Raw genomic sequence first — 20,413 nt, forward strand, 5'->3', positions numbered from 1 at the left:
CGTGTCTTTTAAAAGAAGAGGAAAGCTTCTGGATGGTCCTCTTATTTGTGACTTCTGTGTGGCCCTCTCTATAACAGAGAGGAGTGAGTGGGAGGAATGGGCAGACTCAACCTAGCAGGCTCGCACCTGGGCCCCTGGCTGTCTTTCCTGCTTTGTGTTTCCTTTCCTGAGTAAACAAACAAACAGTTCTCAAGTTGGACATGTCCAGGCTTTCAGGCCACCTTTTGATTTCAAAAGGTACTTAGGTACTGGGTCCAATGAGAGGAGTAGCTGTTTGCAAATACAGGAACTAATGGTTTGAGATAAAAGATGTTAGGAGGCTCAGGTCTGGAGTAGAATTGACCTGCTCCAGGTCCTAGAATTAAAAAATGCAATATGTATTAGGTGAAATTGTAAAATACTCAATCAGCAATGCCACAATCTATGTTCTGATGAAGTCTGGGTATCTGACTCCCAAAAGACTGTAACAGTAGATAAGTTACCGAATCCTGTTTTAAGTGTGTTTGTTTGTTGTCAAACACATGTTTAGGCATGTTCTGCGTTTAGTGGTACTTGGCCTTATTCATATTTTGCATCGAGTACCTTTTTACTCCTCCTTTTTTTGGGTGGGGAGAGGGGAAGTCTCAGATATGAGCCAGAAACAAAATCATCTCTACGGTATTGGTGTGGGGTATTTAATCAGTTGAAGAGCGTGAAAAAAGAAAGCCTCCTCTCATTAGAGGCAGGATTCTCTAGATCTGAACCAAGTCCAGTCGTGTGGCTGGGTACTGAACAGGTAGTCTGCAGAGTACCTCAACCCTACGGGCCCAGGTGGACAGTCTCTCAATAAAGCTAGATCAGAATAACAGATAACAGATCTCATAAAACTTGATGAGTAACTATTGCTTTCTGACAAAATTCAGAAGTACACAGGAGTATCTATAATGCTAAGCCTATGTCTATAATCACTAATATGACAAGTAAAAAAGTGAGATACAGAAGACTATTGTCATTTTCTTAACTAAATAACATCAATAACTGAACAATGACTTTGCTCCTGAGTAGTGAAATACTTGTGCTATGTACAGAGCCAAAGTGTTCTGTGTAAAGGGCTTTAAATCTAGTAAAGTGAATGACTTCAATACTTAGTGGTGTTGACTATGAACGAGGAAATATTTTCTCCATTTGCCATAATACGGTAAGCCTAATCATGCTTTCCTATAGATGTATATTTTTTATTTCTTTTACATTTATTCACAGTTCCCCACCCCCAACATTGGACTTTAATGACTTTGGAGGACAATACAGGTTATATTTGTAACATGCAGGTCCTGAAACAGTGAGGTTGGCTGTCATCAACAACTCAAGGCAAGTAATGGGCACTTGCAGGTATGGGGCACTAGGTTCTGGGAGTACTAAGACTGTAAGTTTTTGTTTTTAAGGGGAGACCAAAAATCTAGTTAGGGAGACCAAAAATACATGAAAAGACAAATAATAAAAATTTGTTATTTGCTCACAATAGATTAGAAATCAGTGAAAAAGCTAGTAAGAGTCAGAGAAGTCATTGGCTAGGACAGTGAAAGGCTTCAGGGAAAAGATGAGACTTTGACTTGAGCCTTGAAAGCCTGATTACGATATAAACAAATGGTAAGGATGCATGGAGGTATTCTAGGTAGAGTTAATTATGTGAACAAAAGCAGAAAGGTAGAATGCATGTGGAATATCAGGGGAAGCTTGTGTGGAGTGCAAGTTCATGAATTTCTTTCTCTTCCACAACAGAGATGAGCCAGGTCCCTTAATTAAGTCCTTGGCTTAGTTAGTTTTATCTGACCTGCAAGACAAGTATCAGGAGGCAGTTTTTCATATATATACACACACATACATACATACATGTGTGTATATACATATATGCATAAATGTATGTACATGAATGAATGTATATGTACATAAACATATACATGTATGTATATGTGTGTATATATGAATGCATATGTACATATTTATGTGCACGCATAGACAAATACACACAAAACCATATCTCACCTACAGACATATTTTCTCATACATATATTTTGAGTTATATATATATGTATATATATGGAAATGCAAAATTATAACAGTCTAACATGAGCTTTGCTAAAAGCTGATAGAGAAATAATTCTAGGGGCAGCTAGGTGGTGCAGTGGATAGAGCACTGGGCCTAGATTCAGGAGGACCTGAGTTCAAATCCGGCCTCAGACCCATAACACTTACTAGTTGTGTGACCCTGGGCAAATCACTTAACCCCATTGCCTAGCCAAAAAAAAGAAAGAAAGAAAAGAAAGGAAAAGAAAAGAAAAGAAAAGAAAAATAATTCTATAAAAATCTATTTCTATACAAGTCTAGTCAATAGTGTCATGTATGTTCGACTGTATGTGAGCTTCCATGTTCCCTTTTCTATATCTGTGTGTGTGCGTGTGTGTGTGTGTGTGTGTGTGTGTGTGTGTTTGTCTGTCTGTCTGTCTTTCTGGGGCTAGGTGGCTCTCTCTGTGGCTTTCTCAATTTTCCTCTATGTGTGTATTGTTCCATGCATTTCTTCTTGTGTCTCCTTGTGCTATTTTTGTGTCTGTCTTTCCATCTCTCTCTCTCTTCTATATACTTTCTGTTTCTGTCTCTATTTTTTCTGTCTCTATCTCTTCATCTCCCTCCTCATACTCCCAGACCATCATAGCTATTCCTCTTCTCCTTAATCCCCATTTCCCTTCTTTCTTTTTCTCTCTTTTTTAAGAATAAAAGTTAATTATAACATACTAAAGATTCATATTTTTAAAAATATGTATTGTATTTATTAAGCAAAATTTTGTTTCTTGTTCCTAATTTAAATATTCATATTTCTCTCTAAAAAAGACCTTTATGAAATTAATTTATATAAAAAGTATTATTTTTTGAAGGAAATGGCTTTCAATAGGAAAAAAACTTCCTAATTTCTGACTTTTAATTTTCTCTTTGGGACTTATTTTTTCTATTTATTTTTTTCTTCCTAAAAAAACCAAAAATGCTTTTGGTTTTCTTTCTGTTTCAAAACAAACTAATATTTTTAAGATATTCACTCTATTTGCTGTGAAATTAGCTTTGTGGTTCAAATACACTGCTAGTGTCTTCCATTCAAAGGACCAACAAAATGTGTTAAATCAAGTTTTCTTCATTTTGGTTGCAGGCAACAAATTATAATAATCATCAGGCCTTAATAAGACCCTTTTCTTTGAAAGAATATCCCCTTAGGCCCCATGTCTAGCATGTCAGGTAAAATGTTTAAACATAAAATGAAGATAGTTTCCTTTAAAAGCAAATAATAGGGGCAGGTAGGTGGCACAGTGGATACAGCACCGGCCCTGGAGTCAGGAGGACCTGAGTTCAAATCCAGCCTCAGACACGTAACATTTACTAGCTGTGTGACCCTGGGCAAGTCACTTAACCCCTTTGCCTAACCAAAAAAAAAAAAAGATAATAATAAAAGCAAATAATAACTGGTTTTCAAAACCTTATAAAGTATTTTGTTTTGTACTTTTCCAGCACTGATCATATTCCAATAAAAACTTATAGCATGAGAAGTATTCATTAGTAGTTAACAGTTAATGTTCTTTATCACATACGTACAATTTTAAAATAGGTGATACTTCTGTTTTTCTTATCATGGTTAACCTTAAGAAGCAATCAACTGACCTGAGATGCAAATAAATCCAGAAGAGAAAAAAGCCTCATTGTATGAAGACAAGCTATCTGTCTGGGCATAGACGGCATATGTCGACATGTGTGAACAGGCACATTCCACATAGTCTGAAGTGACATCAACCACTTTGCAAAACTGACTATCGGACAACCAGCTAGAACAAAAACAACAATGAAAATTACCATTTTTGTTTCACTGGAGCACTTAAGGTATTGAGAAGAATTGCAGAGTAAAAGCATTTGTTGAACTTAAGTGTTCTTTAGTCAGTCCTTAAGTAAACCCCATGGTTAAGCAGAATTGCGAAGGAGAATAGCTTGTACAGGATAAGAAGCAAATACCTGCCCGAGTGTGAACTATACAATTAGCCTAGAAAAGTGGCCTGTGAGGCTAACCAAACCTAAAGGAGTACTGTGCATTTTAAAGGAGAATTTCTACAATCACACTTTTTGAAATACAAGCAAAATAAAAGTACAATCACTATTTAACATTAATAATAAAATACACCAGCTTTACCTGTGTAAAATAAACAAGCCTACATAGCAGTCATAGTTGTAGAGGGTTGTATTAATCACCCCGTCACTTGGGGGAAAATAGGAAAAAAACTACATCTCATATATTTATTTTTGAACCATGAATCTCTTCAAGTTCTTCCCAGGACTTATGTTTTTTTTATGTAGTATAATCTATGAGCTAAAAACATTTCACCAAGATTACAGCCAATACAGCCCATCAAAGAAGTATAGCCATATTTTTTGAGCAGTCTTATGCAATGCCATTGGCTAATCTCCTTTCTGTGTTTTGTGTTTTCCATTCTTTCTTTTATTTTTAAAAAATTTTTTGTTTGTTTAATATATTGCAATAATCACAGAGGAAATCACTAACATAATGGTGGCAAGGCTGTACTGATATGAGGCAGGATTTCATTCTTGGCCCTGATTTATTCAAAATTAACTAGTTTTGAACATTCAATAGTGTCATCAATGAATTAGATGAAAGAAAGCACAATTGTCAAATTGGTAGAGAGGGATGGAGGGAGGGCTAAGAAGGAGGAGAGAGATATGAGAAATATATATAGATAGGAAAGGGAAAAGTTTGAGGAAACGAACAAGCATTTATTAAATGCCTACTATGTAGAGGCACTGTGCTAAACATTTTACTTAGAAATGATTTCAGAATTGAAAGATAGCCTGAGAGTAAAGAAGCCTGGAATCTATTTCATGTTTCCCCCTAATTTCTAAGAAAAAATCTCCAAGGGCAGAAGATTCTTCACCTCTAATTTCAAAGACAAACTTGAGATATTGATTAAAGTGAGGGCATCAAGCAACACTACTGAGATCAGAAATTAGAAATCATGAACCTCAATTCAACCAGCCAACCATGAGAAGCCAACAATATTAGAACTATGGAGGGTCAATCTACTTCACAGTTCCAAAGCTCCAGCTACCTACTCCTGAATTTCTTTATCAATTGCTTGACCAATTTAATATTACATCATAATCTTACATTCAGAGTTAAGGACAGACCTGCAACTGATACTTTGACCTGAACACTCACATTTAATGTTGCCTCAATCATGTCATTTCACTTTTGGGGCCTCAGTTTTCTCATTTGTAAAATGAGGAGGTTGAACTAAATGACCTCTAAGTTCTCTAGTCTATGATCCTATGAATGCAATCATTTCAGCATTTTTAACTAACTTTTCAATCCAATCTAATAAATATTTATTAATGCACTAAATGTCTGTACCAATATTGGAACAGAAACTTGAGGCCTTTCTCTAGACTAAATAAGGATTCAGTCTTGAGATTTTATACCAGATTATTAATGGACTGGAAATATAAGAACAGTTAAAACCTTTTGATAGATCTTTTGGCCTTCACAATAACCCTGTGTAGTAGACAATGGAAGCAGCCTCATTTTACAGACAAGGACTCAAGCAAAGAGGAATTAAGTAACTTGTCCAAGCTGACATAATGAACAAACAGCACAGTCAAGACTCGAACCCAGGCTAACAGTGGATATTCTTTCTTCTTACCACAAGAGACTTCATCAGAGGGCTTTCCATAGTTGGCCACAAAGCAGTAGTGGGTCCTATAGCCAGATTGGAAAGTAGAGAAAGAAGGAATCCTTTTCCAACTTTGCAGATCAGGTCATAATGTGATTAAGGTGAATTCTACCAACCTAGGTTGCTGACTTTCTAAAATTTCATGAGGGAGGGAGAGAGGAAGGAAGGAAGGAGAGAAGGAAGAAAGGAAGAGAGAAAGGGAAGGAGGAAGGAAGGAGATAAAAAAGGAGGAGAGGGAGAGAGAAAGAGAGGAAAGAAAGGAGGGAAGGAGGAGCGAAGAAAGGAAGAAAGGAAAGGAATAAGAAAGGGAGGAAGGGAAGAAAAGGATGAGAAAGGGAAGGAGAAAAGGGAGGAAAGAAAGAAGGGATGTAGGAAAAGAGGAGAGAGGGAGGGAAGAAGGAAGGGAGGAAGGAAAGGATAGAGGAAGGTAAAAAGGAAGAAGGGAGGGAGAAAGGGAGGAAGACAAGAAAGAAGGAAGGAAGGAAAGAAGGAAGAAGGGAAGAAAAGGAGGAAGGAATATCACCCATATTGTTTAATGACTTTGTGACTGCATGAGCCTTCCCATCCAACATCACAGCATTCTCTACCTGTTCATACTCACCCATCCATAGAGTTAACCAGATGTAACAGAAAATTATATTCAAATCTAGCTCAAGTAATGCTGGTCCCCTAGAAAACAACAGCCACAATCATGCAAAAGTACCTTGCAGTAGCCTGATTCCAAAGGAGGCATAACGACTTTTGGGGAACAATCCGGTGTTCTGTAGCATAAATCCGATAAAGGACCTCATTGTTGTCTGTCAGTGGATATGAACTCTGACCCTTCACACTCAAAGATAAAACCTGTAACATTAAAAAAAAATTTTAATAAAAAATTTTTCAAAAGTAATCATGGTAAAACTTCACTGAAGTTTTCCAGTTAAAATTATCACCAAAATTGTCCCCCCACCCTCAGTTCAGATCGCTTCATTTTTATCATTTTTCCCTATTCAATTATTCTTAGGCCACTTTTGAATAAAATGCCCCTACCTGCTTCTCACTTATTGCTACATAACTCCATTTTATTTCATATTAATACATGAGATCAAGGACTACTCAACATTCCACTCATCTGGGCATTCTTTCTTTAGTTTTTACTTACTGGCTTCACTGTCTTTTAGCATTAAGGACTTGGGATTGCTTAAAATTGAGTTACTTTCTTTTATCATCACTTACTAGAATTTCAATTTTCAAAAGCTCAAGCAAATATTTTACATAAGTCTTAACTTATTTCAACTGTAAAATCTCAAATATTATCTACAGAAAGAAGACATTCTTAACAAGCAGATCATGATGTTTGATATTTCTGTGAGGACCAGAGACTTCAGGATGTATATCATAGTGGTGAAAAAAATTAGTCAGCTGAGGTTACTGAGGTTAACAGAGGAACAAACATGGATGCCACGAGAACAAAAACTACCTTGTTGTTCAGGGCCAGAACACTGTTACCAGTTATAAACCACTGTTGGCTGCTATATTCTGTAAACTGTACTAATTTGCATTTTTTTTCACCCGCCATAAGACTTGCATCTGGCACATCCAATAATCGTTCAGGAACTTGTATATAATCCCCCTCTTTTCCTTCAAACTTGTGTCCATTGATTTGCTGTGGATACCAGTGAAGGGCCAATATTGACAAATACGGACATTTGTCAAGGATTGTTTTGCTTCTGTTGAAATAGAAAAAAAAAAGATTTCTTTTGAAACAACATACAAATAGAAATATACACAATCACACTTATTCAAGTACATGTGTGTAGCCCTCTATACATTAAGGTGACATTAATGACCAAGCATCAGTAGAGCATGTATTTTGAGCTGTTTTTTGGGTAGTGGTGACAGGTTTGCATGAAGTCTTCTCTCTATATATATTTTTTGGTTTTCTTTGTAATCCATGCCATGAATTTTTGAGTCACCTGTGACTTAAGGCAGGATATGAGACTATGAAAACAGAGTTCCCATAATGATGTCCATCTGACTTGAGGTAATGTTGCTCCCCTGATCAAAAACTTTCAGGGACCTAAAAAAACCCTGTTACCTCTAGAATAAAATAAATCCTTCTCAGCCAAGCATTAAGACCTTTACAATACAGTTTCAAGCTATGTATCCAAGCATTAAGACCTTTACAATACAGTTTCAAGCTATGTATCCAGTCTTATTTTACCTTCATCTTCCTTCCTATTTGGGTCAGTTAATATTATAAAAATACATATTCATATCAAAACATATATAAAAAAATCTTTCTTTTTGTACATAAGACTTTAAAGTGGATAACATTAATACTAAATAGTGATAAGCAAAGTGCTGATCATTTTTACATATATTTTCAATTTTTTTTGCTTACGCTGTCAGGTATCATAAAATATCCCCTTAAAGTGATTTTAATTGTAATATATTTTGTAGCATTGAGTATATCTCTGAATTTCAACGGAATAGCACAACTGCAACTTCACGAGAAGGCAAGCTTTAATGACTGTTAGTAAAACTAATAGCAGATACATACCAAACTTTGTAGAGTTAACTTAAATCTTCCTAATAAGCTACTTCTCATTAGGCAAAATGCCCTTGCTTTCAAACAATCATTAATGCATGAGAATGGGGAGGGAGAGTGAAAATAACAATATAAAGTTTGTACAATGCCATCAAACAATCATTTTACTGGGAAATGAAATTGAAATTTTAAAAGTTATTTTTCTTAGTCTTTGAAGCATGGCTAAACTCAAAAACTTATGATATTTGGCACACTGATACAGTGTAAAAATGGAAAGAAAATAAAATGTTTATTCAAAGGTGGATCACAGTTATCAATTCCTCACCTATATCGCAAAGATATTAAACTGAGTATAGGTGTATTTCTTACATTGTAAATAGTTATGCCTTTGAAATATTTCCGTCATTACGCTCAAGGATTCACCACTTTTAGTAAGTGTTCTTTCTTAAACAAGGTGTCCCATGAGTCTTAATGAAGTTTTAAGCTACTAGCCAATAGCTTAAACTATCAAGGTTTCAAACTGCAATACACTTTTGAGACACATTATATAAGATTAAGGGTCATCAGTCAGCTTTTTAAAGTTAAAGTAAATAAACATTATTTACTTAGATGACAAGATTCATAAGATTGTTGATTTAGAGCTGGAAGCGACCTTAGCGGCCATCGAGACTAACTCTGACATTTTACAGATGAGGTGAAGTGGCTTGTCTAGGGTCATGCCACTAGACCCCACTCTCAAGACTCACAGCCTCATCTCATTGTCCTAACACAAAATAGGATGAAATCCGGCCCAAAGATGAGAAGCAGAGCAAATAATATTAGCAAGCCTTTCTGTTTTACTGCCTCTACCATTCTGTGACCTGCTATGGGGCCTTCTGTGATGCCCACCCTTCCTTCTTCTGAAGTAAATGTTCTAGAGGACAAGGCCAGCATTTACTGAACACGCACTGAGTACCTCCTGTGTGTTCAACACTATACCAGCTTCATTGAGGGAGTAGAAAAGAAGAAGAAGAAAGGTTCCTGCCCTCAAGGAGCCTGTATGTACACAGAAACAAAGAGAGGCCAAGTAAGAAGCACCATATGAATAAGTGGAATAAAAAAGTATTTGTCACAGCAAAGAAAGAATGCCAGCTAATGAACATAGCAAGGATAGCAATGATTACATTCATTAACATTGCTTGTGTTTACCATTTAATTCCCAATGCAAATAGCTATTTAATTAAAAATTATCACTTATCAACAAGTTTTAAAAAGGAGACTTTTTCATTTCACAAGTAGGTCAAAATGTATAGGCATTACATAAAAAATGAAGAAACCATGGTTCATATGAGTAATAACTGATTATGGCAAAAGACTTTGACTAATTTATTCATTCATTTTGGGAATGGATAGATACATAAAAGGGAAATTGGTGAATTTGGTCATTGTCTTCATGATATGAGCAAAAATCACATGTAGACTTAAATCATGCCTCTCTCTGACGATGATGATGATGATGATGATGATGATGATGATGTAGAATAAAGAAGTAATTAGAGAAAGCTAATAGGGTAGATTATAGAGTACCTTTTAGCTCAATTGGTTTAAAATATAATGCTAACATGAATAATTTCAAAAGTTCCATCCCTACATATGTTCTTTATCATTTTTTACCACTCTATAGTCATAATCCTCTTGTTCCCACCTTCCACTTTCCAAATAAATGTCATTAGACAAAAAGGATATTCAATCAACAGAAATTCATTACAGTTATTGAATAAGGGGGACAAATCAACTTGAAACTGATGGGAGGACTGGATTTGGAATCTGAAGACAGTTCAAATTCTGTCTCTGCTTCTTACTATCTGTGTGGTCTTAGACAAGGCATTTATCTCTCCTGGGTCTAACTTTCCTTGGGCAAGATGAACTTTGAGGTCCCTTCAACCCTAAACCTTCAAGCTTATAAACTATTGTATGTGAACTAAGCACAAAAGCATATTTGGAAAAGTTTTTTTGTAAAAGATGAGTTTTAAGCAAGTTCTTGAAGAAAGTTATGGACATGGATTAATAGCAAAGAAAGGGAAATTTTCCAGTCAATGGAAGTAGGATGACTAAGAAGTCTGATAGGCAGGAATATAGTATAAAGTTAGAAGGCTGACACTGCTGAAACAGTAGGCGGAAGTGGCCTTGTTGGGAGCAAAATAAGCTTGGAAATAAAAGAAAAATCTTAGCGATTTACTTGAAGAGTAAGTTTTACAAATTTGTGAAAAATCTTGAATTTTCATTCAGCCTAATAATTCATTCTGATAAAGCAGAGGCTAGTTTGGTATAAAAACATATAGGAATGCATTCTGTAATCTCTAATTTTCCTCCAAAGAAACAGCGAGTTGAGAGTTTTCTCCCCTATGAAACTCTATAGGACACACTGTTGGGACCTGCAGAAATGAAAGAGGGCTTCTCAAAAATATTAAAGTGAAGCTTATAAAAAATAGAAGACTAATTGAGGTATCTTTTTTTAATGAAGAGAAGACAACAGAAGGAAGACCAGAAAGAAACAGGGCAGCTTTGAAAAGCTACAGGTTGAACATATATGCTTTAATAGAAAACTAAGTAGTACATAATAGAGATCTGTAATATTACACACAGTTCTCTTTCTGTTCTATTGTGTATATGGAAATGATCATTTTATTTGATGTTTGTTAGGCTCAGAATAAAAAAAAAAAGAAGACAACTTTCTTTTTCCTAATACATGAATATTACTTTACATGTTTGGTTTTTATAATAATAATAGATAATATTTATATAGCCTTCTGTGGTTTACAAAGTATTTTACGTGTGTAATATATTGATCCTCTAAGGTTTGTTGCTGAATTAAGACTGCTCAGAATTCTAAGAGAAATCTTGAGAGAGTTGGTGGGGATTTAGTCTGAATCAAGGTTCTGACATGGCTATTGCTGCTGAATTTTAAATATAAGCTATATTAACTGGGAAGATATATAGATGTTAGTACTGTTGTATGATTTGAGAATCTGATTACTAATCGTAAGCTAAGGCGGAAGGTCCATCTCAGAAAGGATCCAGAATTGGACCCAGAAAGATAAGAATGAGAGAGATGCAAAAAGACTAATTTCACAACTGCTTCACCAAAACTTGTAACTGGAAGTGACAGATATTCTAGTTGCTATTAAGGAATAAGTCTACCTGAGCAGAAGAACAGATTAAAAGCAGAAAATCAAAAGAGTCATTCAGTGGATCCACTAGTTTAGTTAAGAAGTTATGCCCAGTGAGGTGTTGGTCAAGCACAACACAGATCAACTCAGCTTAACAAAAGAAGCGTGCATTTAACACAGAAGGTACATTCACTTGGGAACTTTTGACAGTTCCTGAAACAGAAAGAAGAATCAGAGGTGTGTAGTTCCAGAGTTATGAATTAGCCTAAGCACATGCGTTTCCTTAACTCTTGCATCTCATTGGTAGGTTTCTGTAAGCATATGCCCAACAGACTGAAGATACAGTGGTGGAAGTGCAACCCAGATTCATATGCAGTTTATAATATAATTATTATTTATGCATTTACTTTGATATATGGGATGTTATTTCTTTTAGTTTATTGTTAAGTAGGTGGTTGTGTTTAAGACCTAAAAATGTCATTGTGAGTAGTTGGTTGTGTAAACAGAAATGCAAAAGTGGGGGCTCAACAGCTAAAGTGGTGAGTGGGGGAAGTATATTCCCTCACAGCAAGGTTATGCTTAGGACTCTGACAGAATCTGAGTGTGATCCTATGACAGCTGTCCTTCTCTAGGGTCTAAATCTGCCAGTTCAAAAGCAGGTTGGAGTAATTAAGCCAGCCGAAAGAGTGAAAGTATATGCTCTCAAGCCCTGTGTGAGAGGTGTGAGGGGCTGCAGTGTGGTAGCTATCCCATGCAACAATTATAAATATATCACCTCATTTAATATTCACAACAACCCACTGAGGAAGGTGCTAATTATACCCATTTTACAGATAAAGAAACTGAGGCTAAGAACAGTTAAATGACTTGCCCAGGATCTCTCGCTAGTAAGTACCCCAGGCAAGCTTTGAACTCAAGTAATTTAGGCTTTATACACTATGCTACCAGATACCTAAATGAACCTAAAGTTTCACATTCAAGCATTCCATCACTCTGTAAGAAAGGTTGTCTGCCATAAATTTCAGTTTAACTATTAGTATTTCTCCAGACTTTTTTCTTTTGCCAAATCCCTACTATGAACTTAAATGTTATTTTCAAGGTTGAGCATCAGTGCCAGGAGGTAGCTTGGGCATGGCTAGAACATATTTAATTCTCTTTTAACGCTCAGCAATAGTTCTATTGGGAAAAACATATCAGTAGTACAAAGCAACAGTACTGATCACTGCTAAACTTTGGAGGTGAGTTATTTTCATTTGTTTTCTATACAGGATTTCACTTTCGTCTATTGTGTGGTCTAGTGGGGGTTAACAATATAAAGATTTTATTTTTAAAGGAACTTTGAAGCATTAAGAAATGCAAGAGTAGTAATCTGTATATATATATTATATACACATGCATACACATATTTATATTATATATTATACCATTATAGACACTATAAAATAGATATAGGAAATATTTAAGTAATTTTATCACATAATTGTATTCAATGGCAAAAGATAGTCACTTTTCACCAGGAGATCCACAGGTAACATCAGTCAGAAGAGAAAAGGCAAACTTCTCAGTCACTTCCGCAAAATGGCTAAAGCCCCTAGTATCTTCACGTCGTGGGTTAATTAGAGTACAAAGAATGTCATAAAAAAGATTTCGGCTTCTAACATTGAACACTTGTTTTTTGCCTTCAACTGTTATCTGGGAAAGACAAAAATAGGATACCACATTAGATTCATAAAATATATTCTTTCTATTCGTGTGTGTGTGTGTGTGTACATATATATGTGTACATATATATATATAAAAACATATTTTTTGTAGAAACATGCTGTCATGGTAGAAAAGGAGCTGACCTCAGAGCCAGGAAGCCCTGGATTCAAGTTCTGCCTTTGACACATCCAAGTAATTTAACCCTTTAGTGCCCCAGACAACTCAATGATAATATAAATGGTAAAACAGGCTCTGATATGTATTGGTATAAGGAATTTCCTCATTGGATTTCCCTATGCCAACAAAATCAGAGGCTCAAGCTAAAAATTATGTGTGTGTTTTTTTAAGTAGTCATATTGGGTATTTAACCACAATGAGATGAATAATTTTTATTTTTAAAATTATCCATAAATTATGCTAGGAAAGTAACTAAAATATCTATAGCCTTTCACCCAGAAATCCTATTGATAGGTATATACACTCAAGAAGGGTAATGAAGAAAAAGAAAGGTCTTACTTTTAACAAAATATTTATTGCCACACCTTTGTACTCAAAAAAGAACTAGAAACAAGGTACAGTAGATGTCTGTCAGTTGGAGAATGATTAAAAGAAATTGTGGTACACTGATATAATTCAATATTATAATACTGATTTCCTGTAAAAAAGGATGAATATGATGCTATAAAAGGCATATGAACTGATACAAACCGAAGAAGGCATCACTAGAAAAACAATATTCATACAATAAATTCAAACAATAAATGAAACAAAAAAACGAAAACAAGTGGAACTGAATCCTATAAAACTGTAATTACCAAGTCTGGCTCCAAGGAATAAATATGAAAGTGAACCTCCCTCCCTTTTTTGTAAAGGTGGAGGACTATGGGTGTGCAATACATAATGTTGGACTTGCTTGGTGCATTGATTAGTTTTGCTGAATTGTTTTATTTCTTTTTTGCATTCTTTGGCATAAGGGATGACTCTCTAGCAGGAGGAAGGAAAAGCATATATTGGGAAAGGCAGGAGATATAAAAAACAGGAGATATAAAAAAAATTATGTTACCTATGACAAATGAATTAATGAGAACTTATCATAATGGTTTTTCAACTCAATTGTATGCAATTTTATTCAAAAAGTTCAGAGTAAATGATCAACACTATGAAGGGATTAGGACAGAGATAGAGACTGGATTTTTAATTTCATCAGTCTGGGAGCTCCTGGTGAGATCAGCACCCTCTCTGCAACTTAACAGTCTTAGGGAGTTGCCTAAGCATTGAAGAATTAAGTGACTTGTCCAGGATAACACAAGTAGCATAGGTCAGAGAATAGACTTAAACTCAGGTCTTCTTGACTCCAAGGACCTCTCTCTATCCAATATTTCACACTGCCTCTGTCATGAGGTGATTTTTTTTAATGTTTTAGAGGTCTTTTTTTGCCATTCCATACTATTTTTTTCAATTTTTTAACATTTTTATTTCAAGTTTTGAGTTCCAAATTCTATCTCTCCCTCTAATCCACCCTCCCCAAAGCATTCAGATATAGGTCATTCCTGTGCAATCAAGTAAAACATTTCCATATTAGTCATCTTGTACAAGAAGATTCAAATAAAAGAAAAAAATGAAAGAAAGTGAAAAATAGCATGGTTCAGTCTTTATTCAAACAATATCAATTTTTTTTCTCTGGAGATAGTATGTTTCATCATTAGTCCTTTGGGATTGTCTCGGATCATTGTATTGCTGAGAATAACTAAGTCATTCATAGTAACTCATTGAGCAATATTGCTGTTACTATGCACAATGTTCTCCTGATTCTGTTCACTTCACTATGCATCAGTTCATGTAGGTCTTTCCAGGTTTTTCTGAAATCATCCTGCTTGTCATTTTTATAGCAAAATAATATTCCATTACAATCATATACCACAGCTTGTTTAGCTATTCCCCAAATGATGGGCATCTTTTTGATTTCCAATTTTTAGCCACCACAAAAAGAGCTGTTATAAATATTTTTGTACAAATAACAACAAATGCTGTCCTTTTCTCTTTTTTTTTTTTGGATGGCTTTGGGATATATGATCTAGTAGCGGTATTGCTGGACCAAAGGATATGCACAATTTTACAGCACTTTGGGCACAGTTCCACATTGCTCTCCAGAACGGTTGGATCAGTTCACAACCATGAGGTGATTCTAATGAAGGTGCTGCTAATTAAAAATTAATATCATTTTATACATTAGGCAAAACCTAATAATACTACAATTTGTAAAACATATTTAAAATAAATCAGGCTTTTCACTGGATACACCTGGGTGCAAGACTAGCAAGAAGACTGTATTTCACAAATAGTAAACATTTTAACAGGTTAAAAAATTGACCATCAATTGTTTCACCTAAGTATCCTAGTCAAGGATTCTTACATTTCCATCCCAAAATTTCCTAAATCATTTTGCCCATTTCTGACTTTTGTGTCTACTCAATATTATTTGTGTAGATCGCTTATTACTCCTAATAGAATAAAAGCTCTTTAAGGGCAAGAATTGTTTCTTTTTTTTTTTTTATCTTTGTATTCCCTAGCACTGTATTTCCTAGTGACTGGCACATCGTAAGTCCTTATTAAATATTTGCTTCAGTCAAAAGTGGAAAAATCTTTATGGAGGATTTCAATCAAGTCAGTAAAGGAATAGGGAATACTCCATTCTCTATACACCACAACTCTCTTTCTCCTAGCCCATGATAAGAAACTCTTATCCAACCACAGTGACCATAAGTCCCCCAATGCCTTTCAATACCTATCCTAATAAGCTACAAATTACATCTGTACTGAACAAGGATCCCCTATTCTGCAGAATCTTAACACCCTGAAAACTGAGACAAGTGATAGAGATTTGGGTAGGAGGGATAAAAAGGAGGCAGTCATCACTGTTTAAATATAATTATCACTGTTTGAATGATTATTTATCTCCAAAATGATATAAACTAAAACAATTACTTAGTGGAGCTTAGAGTATGAAGCCTTTTGCTTATTTCCTTATAATCAAGGTTGATTCTGTAAAGAATAAAAAGAGAAAAAATAATACAAAAAACATTGTGTGGGGAAAAGAATTTTATAAAAATAACCAGAGACAAAGGAGATAGAGGGATATTCATTCCTGTCTCCTCTCACTCTCTATACTTCTTCACCTCTACCTTTTCTCTATGGTATCTTTCCCCCATTCCTCCTTATTCTCTCCTCTCCTTTTCAACTATAAAATGAGTGGGTTGAATAGGGTTGTCTCTAAAGCTACTTCTAGTTCTAAATATTAAAATCTGTAGTACCATTATACTGGTTTGAAGAATCATATTTGTAATATGCGTATGTTAGAAAACATGAAGCAACTGTGGGAATGTTTGGAGGGTGGATGTGAGGACACCAAGGAGGAAAACTCAGCAATATTCTATGATGCACTACATGTGTGGGGAGAAAATGTTAGAAGAAAATTCATATTTAATGCTTAGGATATATGTAAGATGGAATTTCACCTCATAGCATCATGACAGTTGGAAACAAAGAAAGCGTTCAGTAATGAGTGGATGCTAACATTCTTTATAACACATCAATCTGTAAGCAAGCATCTACTACGGGCTTGGTGTTTTGCTAAGCATTGATACAAATACTAAGAACGAAACAATCCCTGTGTGTAAGCACCTTATATTATAATGGGGAAGATGAGCAAGTCTATCAATACATCTAGAACAAATATAAATAAATACAAAGTAGGTAAATCTAAGGTAGTTTGGAAGGTAAAGTACTAACAATTGGGGGAACCAGAAAAAGTTTCAAGCAGCAGATGGTGATTGAGCTACATCTTGAAAAGGAAGATTGGGATTCTCTAAGAGGGTGGTGAAGAGGAAGTATATTCCAGATTTGGGGAACAGCCAGCGAAAAGCCACTGAGAAGGGAAATAGAGTGCCATGGATAAGGAATAGAGAGGAGGAGAGTTTGACTGGATAGTAGAGTGCAGGAATGAGAAGAACATCTAATAAGACTGGAAAGACAGGTTACAGTCAGACTGTGAAGGGCTTTCTAAGTTCAACAGAGGAGTGCATACTTTATTCTAGAGGCTACAGGAAGCCCCTGAAGTTGACTGAGCACCACAGTCAGACTTGCAAGAGACACGAGGCAGTAAGACTAATTAGGAGGCCGTTGAAATAAATAATGTGAGTTGGAAGTGAGGAGTCCGGAAGCAAGGTGGTAGCCCTATGAGAGCCAAGAAGGGGCTTGATGTAAGACATGTTGTAGAGATGGAAACAAGAAAATTTGGCAACTGAATGGATATATGAGGCAAGGGAGAGTGGAGAAGTCAAACAGTGTACCAAGGTTACAAACCTGGGGAGACTAGAAAGATGGTGGTACCTTGACAGAAATAGGATATGTGGAAGACAGAAAGGTTTGAGAAAGATAATGAGTTCAATTTAAGACATACTGAGTCTGAGAGCTCTCTGGGACATCCAGTTTCAAATGTCCAATAGACAAATGATAATGTGAGTCTAAAGCTCGGGGAGAAACTGGTACATGTATATGTATGTGTATATACATACATGTATCATCTCTAGAGGACACACATATATGGATATAAGGATATATACGTCATCTAAACAATGACATAGAGGTTGATATGAATTATATATCTGACATATATGGGTATATTAAAAAAAATTCCACATATTTAAGTGCCCATTTTGTCATAGGGAGTTTCACCCAGAGGTAACTGTGGCACAGCAGACACAAAAATGACCTCAGAGGTCAGAAGGCCTGTGTTCAAGTCCTACCTCAGACTCATACTGGCTATGTGATCTATTTAACTTCTGAATACCCCAAGCAAGTCTCAAGACTATAATTTGAATAAAATTATGTTTTATTCTGGTCTGCATCAATGGGTGGAGTTTCCTCCCCAAGAGTTGCTCACGTGGATGAAATCACGGATTTGGTTAAGAAAAAATCTGTACTATCTATATCCACATATGTGTACATATATATAACATATATAAATACACACATATACATGTATCTATATGTACACATATACCCAAATACATATATAGTTTGCTATTATGAGTATACAGACATAGTGAGAGAAGGAGAAGTATGAGTAGTTAATAATTGTATTTAATAAACAAGTGAGACCTCAAATTTCAGCATGACTGAAACAGAGAAAAGGTATTTAAGAAACATTAGTCCATGGAATGGTTCATGTATGTGATAGTTCTATAAAAATACTTGATATCAGAACTGACCTCGTTTGAAATAGTTATATGTTTTCCACTGAAGCTCAATATACTTCAGCTGGTACATAGTAAAAACAGCCTTTCTTTTAAAACAATACCTTTCCTCTAATATTTTTGAATTTTCATTTCATTGAAATTGCTACCTTACTATGGAGAAAACTACATTGGCTGATAAGTGTTAGGAAGAAATGAAGCTAATTAGATTTTCCCATCTTGGGCATCTCTGGTAATTGAGTTTTGTGATTCATGCCTTTGAAATCTGGATGTCTTGATCTATTTGTCACTGTTTACTTCCTGTTTCCTTTTACCCAGTGAATCCATAAACAGCAATCAAGAAATGTCTACATAACTTTGTGTAAAATAGTTTCAAATGTCTGTCAGTAATACATGGCTCTCATATAACTTTCTAAAATGGAAAATATAATAGACTTTGTTACATACATCTTTTAAAATCAATGCTTAAAATCAGTTTAGAACTGTTGTTCCTTATAGAGCCAAATTATACTTTTACTTTCTATATCACCTTCTAACTTATCATAATCACAAGAGGTCTTATCACTAGGACATAAGTAGGAACATTTCCCTCAGAAAAGCCTTATCCCTCTAACTCACTCCTCCTAATCTGACACAAGCCACTCCAGCTGGTTCTTAGAGCTATTTGGCGAGGATTGACCTTTGCGGGGTACTTCATTCTTTTTTCCACCTATCTCTTCTACAGAGAGTTTAAAATATTTAGCTTTTGCCTACAGTAGTTTCTTAGCTGGGAAAATGACAGGGTACAGACATGAAAAGGATGGTTATAAAGCAATGTTATAATATCATGTAATCAAACAAAGCAAACAAAGCGATTTGCTCACATATTTTTGTAAGACCAGAAGTTGTTCACATGATTTCTTTTGGATTTGCTGGCTAATCACTGCTAGTTCTGTGTACTTTCCTAGGTGAAAAGGACTCAGAAAGGGTCTTTCCAGGAAATGAGACTTTTTAAGAAGGGACTGAGGAATTTGTCAGGCATCTTGATAACAGCAAGTGTCCCTAAGTGACATATAATTTTCCTTTCCACATTTAAAAAGCTAGTTATAGAGGCTTTTGCTCTCCACTCTCTTAACTTGTTTTGCTTGGGAGATGCAAATGTTGAAGAAATGGAAGACTCCACAGCTACTGAGTGTTCTTGGGCCCTGAACATATACTAATATTTTTTGTATCCATTTGGTACAAAATACCTCTCCTAATCAACTGAAAATATAAGGTGTCAAGAATGTAAAATGAAAGCATATAACTAAAAAAAAATTAAGGAAAGAAAAAAGTATAGTAATTATGTTACTCAGATTCTGTCGTAATAATATTAGTGTCTTATGGGCCAGTATCAGAGAACTGGAGCTGAAAGAAGTCTCAGAGTACACCTAGTCCAACTCTTTCACTTCACAGATGTTACAGGAAAAGGAGCCTAGAGGAGTTGACAAATTTACATGCAGATGTAACAAAATATCTGTCTATTATATATGTTAATTTATAAAATTATCATTTTTGCTCTAGACTTTGCTTAATTCTAGATTATTTTCCATGCTGTACCTCCCACATTTTCACCTTATAGTAACCAAAGAAATTAAACAGAATAAAGTAATAGAGAATTAATTATATTTGTTTTGGCAAAAGTCCACGTGGGACTTTTTCTATTGGACCTTATTCTTACAGACTCATATTTCACCAAATGCCTTCCTCTAGGGCTTGTCTCAGTTAACTAAATTCACAACAACCACTCTTCTCCTTTCCTCTCCTCTCTTTTCTTCTCCTCTCCTCTCCATTCCCCACCCCTAAATATGCCTCTATACCGATTATCCGATAATGGACTCTGCTCCCTGGTCTGCACCCATACCTCACACTACTGGGTTTCTCCACTACAGCTAAATTTCTCCTTGTACCATATTTCAGATCTTAGTCAAACTTAATGACAGCAAATGTTCAACAGAGATGTTAAGTTCTTGAGGTCCTTTATCTTTAGTCCATCAGAAGGAT

General features: G+C 35.4%; 1 protein-coding gene across 1 annotated transcript in view; it reads right to left on the reverse strand.

The window, feature by feature from the left end:
- Positions 1–20,413, reverse strand: part of ADGRV1 (adhesion G protein-coupled receptor V1) — a 645,475-nt gene that overhangs the window by 421,108 nt on the left and 203,954 nt on the right. Inside the window, exons 67-70 of the mRNA XM_027864178.1 lie at positions 12,940–13,124; positions 7,213–7,462; positions 6,457–6,596; positions 3,682–3,842 (exon numbers count right to left, since the gene is read on the reverse strand). Coding sequence (XP_027719979.1) covers positions 3,682–3,842; positions 6,457–6,596; positions 7,213–7,462; positions 12,940–13,124 — 736 coding nt within the window. The remainder of the gene's footprint in view (positions 1–3,681; positions 3,843–6,456; positions 6,597–7,212; positions 7,463–12,939; positions 13,125–20,413) is intronic.

Source organism: Vombatus ursinus, unplaced genomic scaffold (assembly GCF_900497805.2).
Source record: "Vombatus ursinus unplaced genomic scaffold, bare-nosed wombat genome assembly UNPS02014774.1, whole genome shotgun sequence".
NCBI classification, from domain to species: Eukaryota; Metazoa; Chordata; class Mammalia; order Diprotodontia; family Vombatidae; genus Vombatus; species Vombatus ursinus.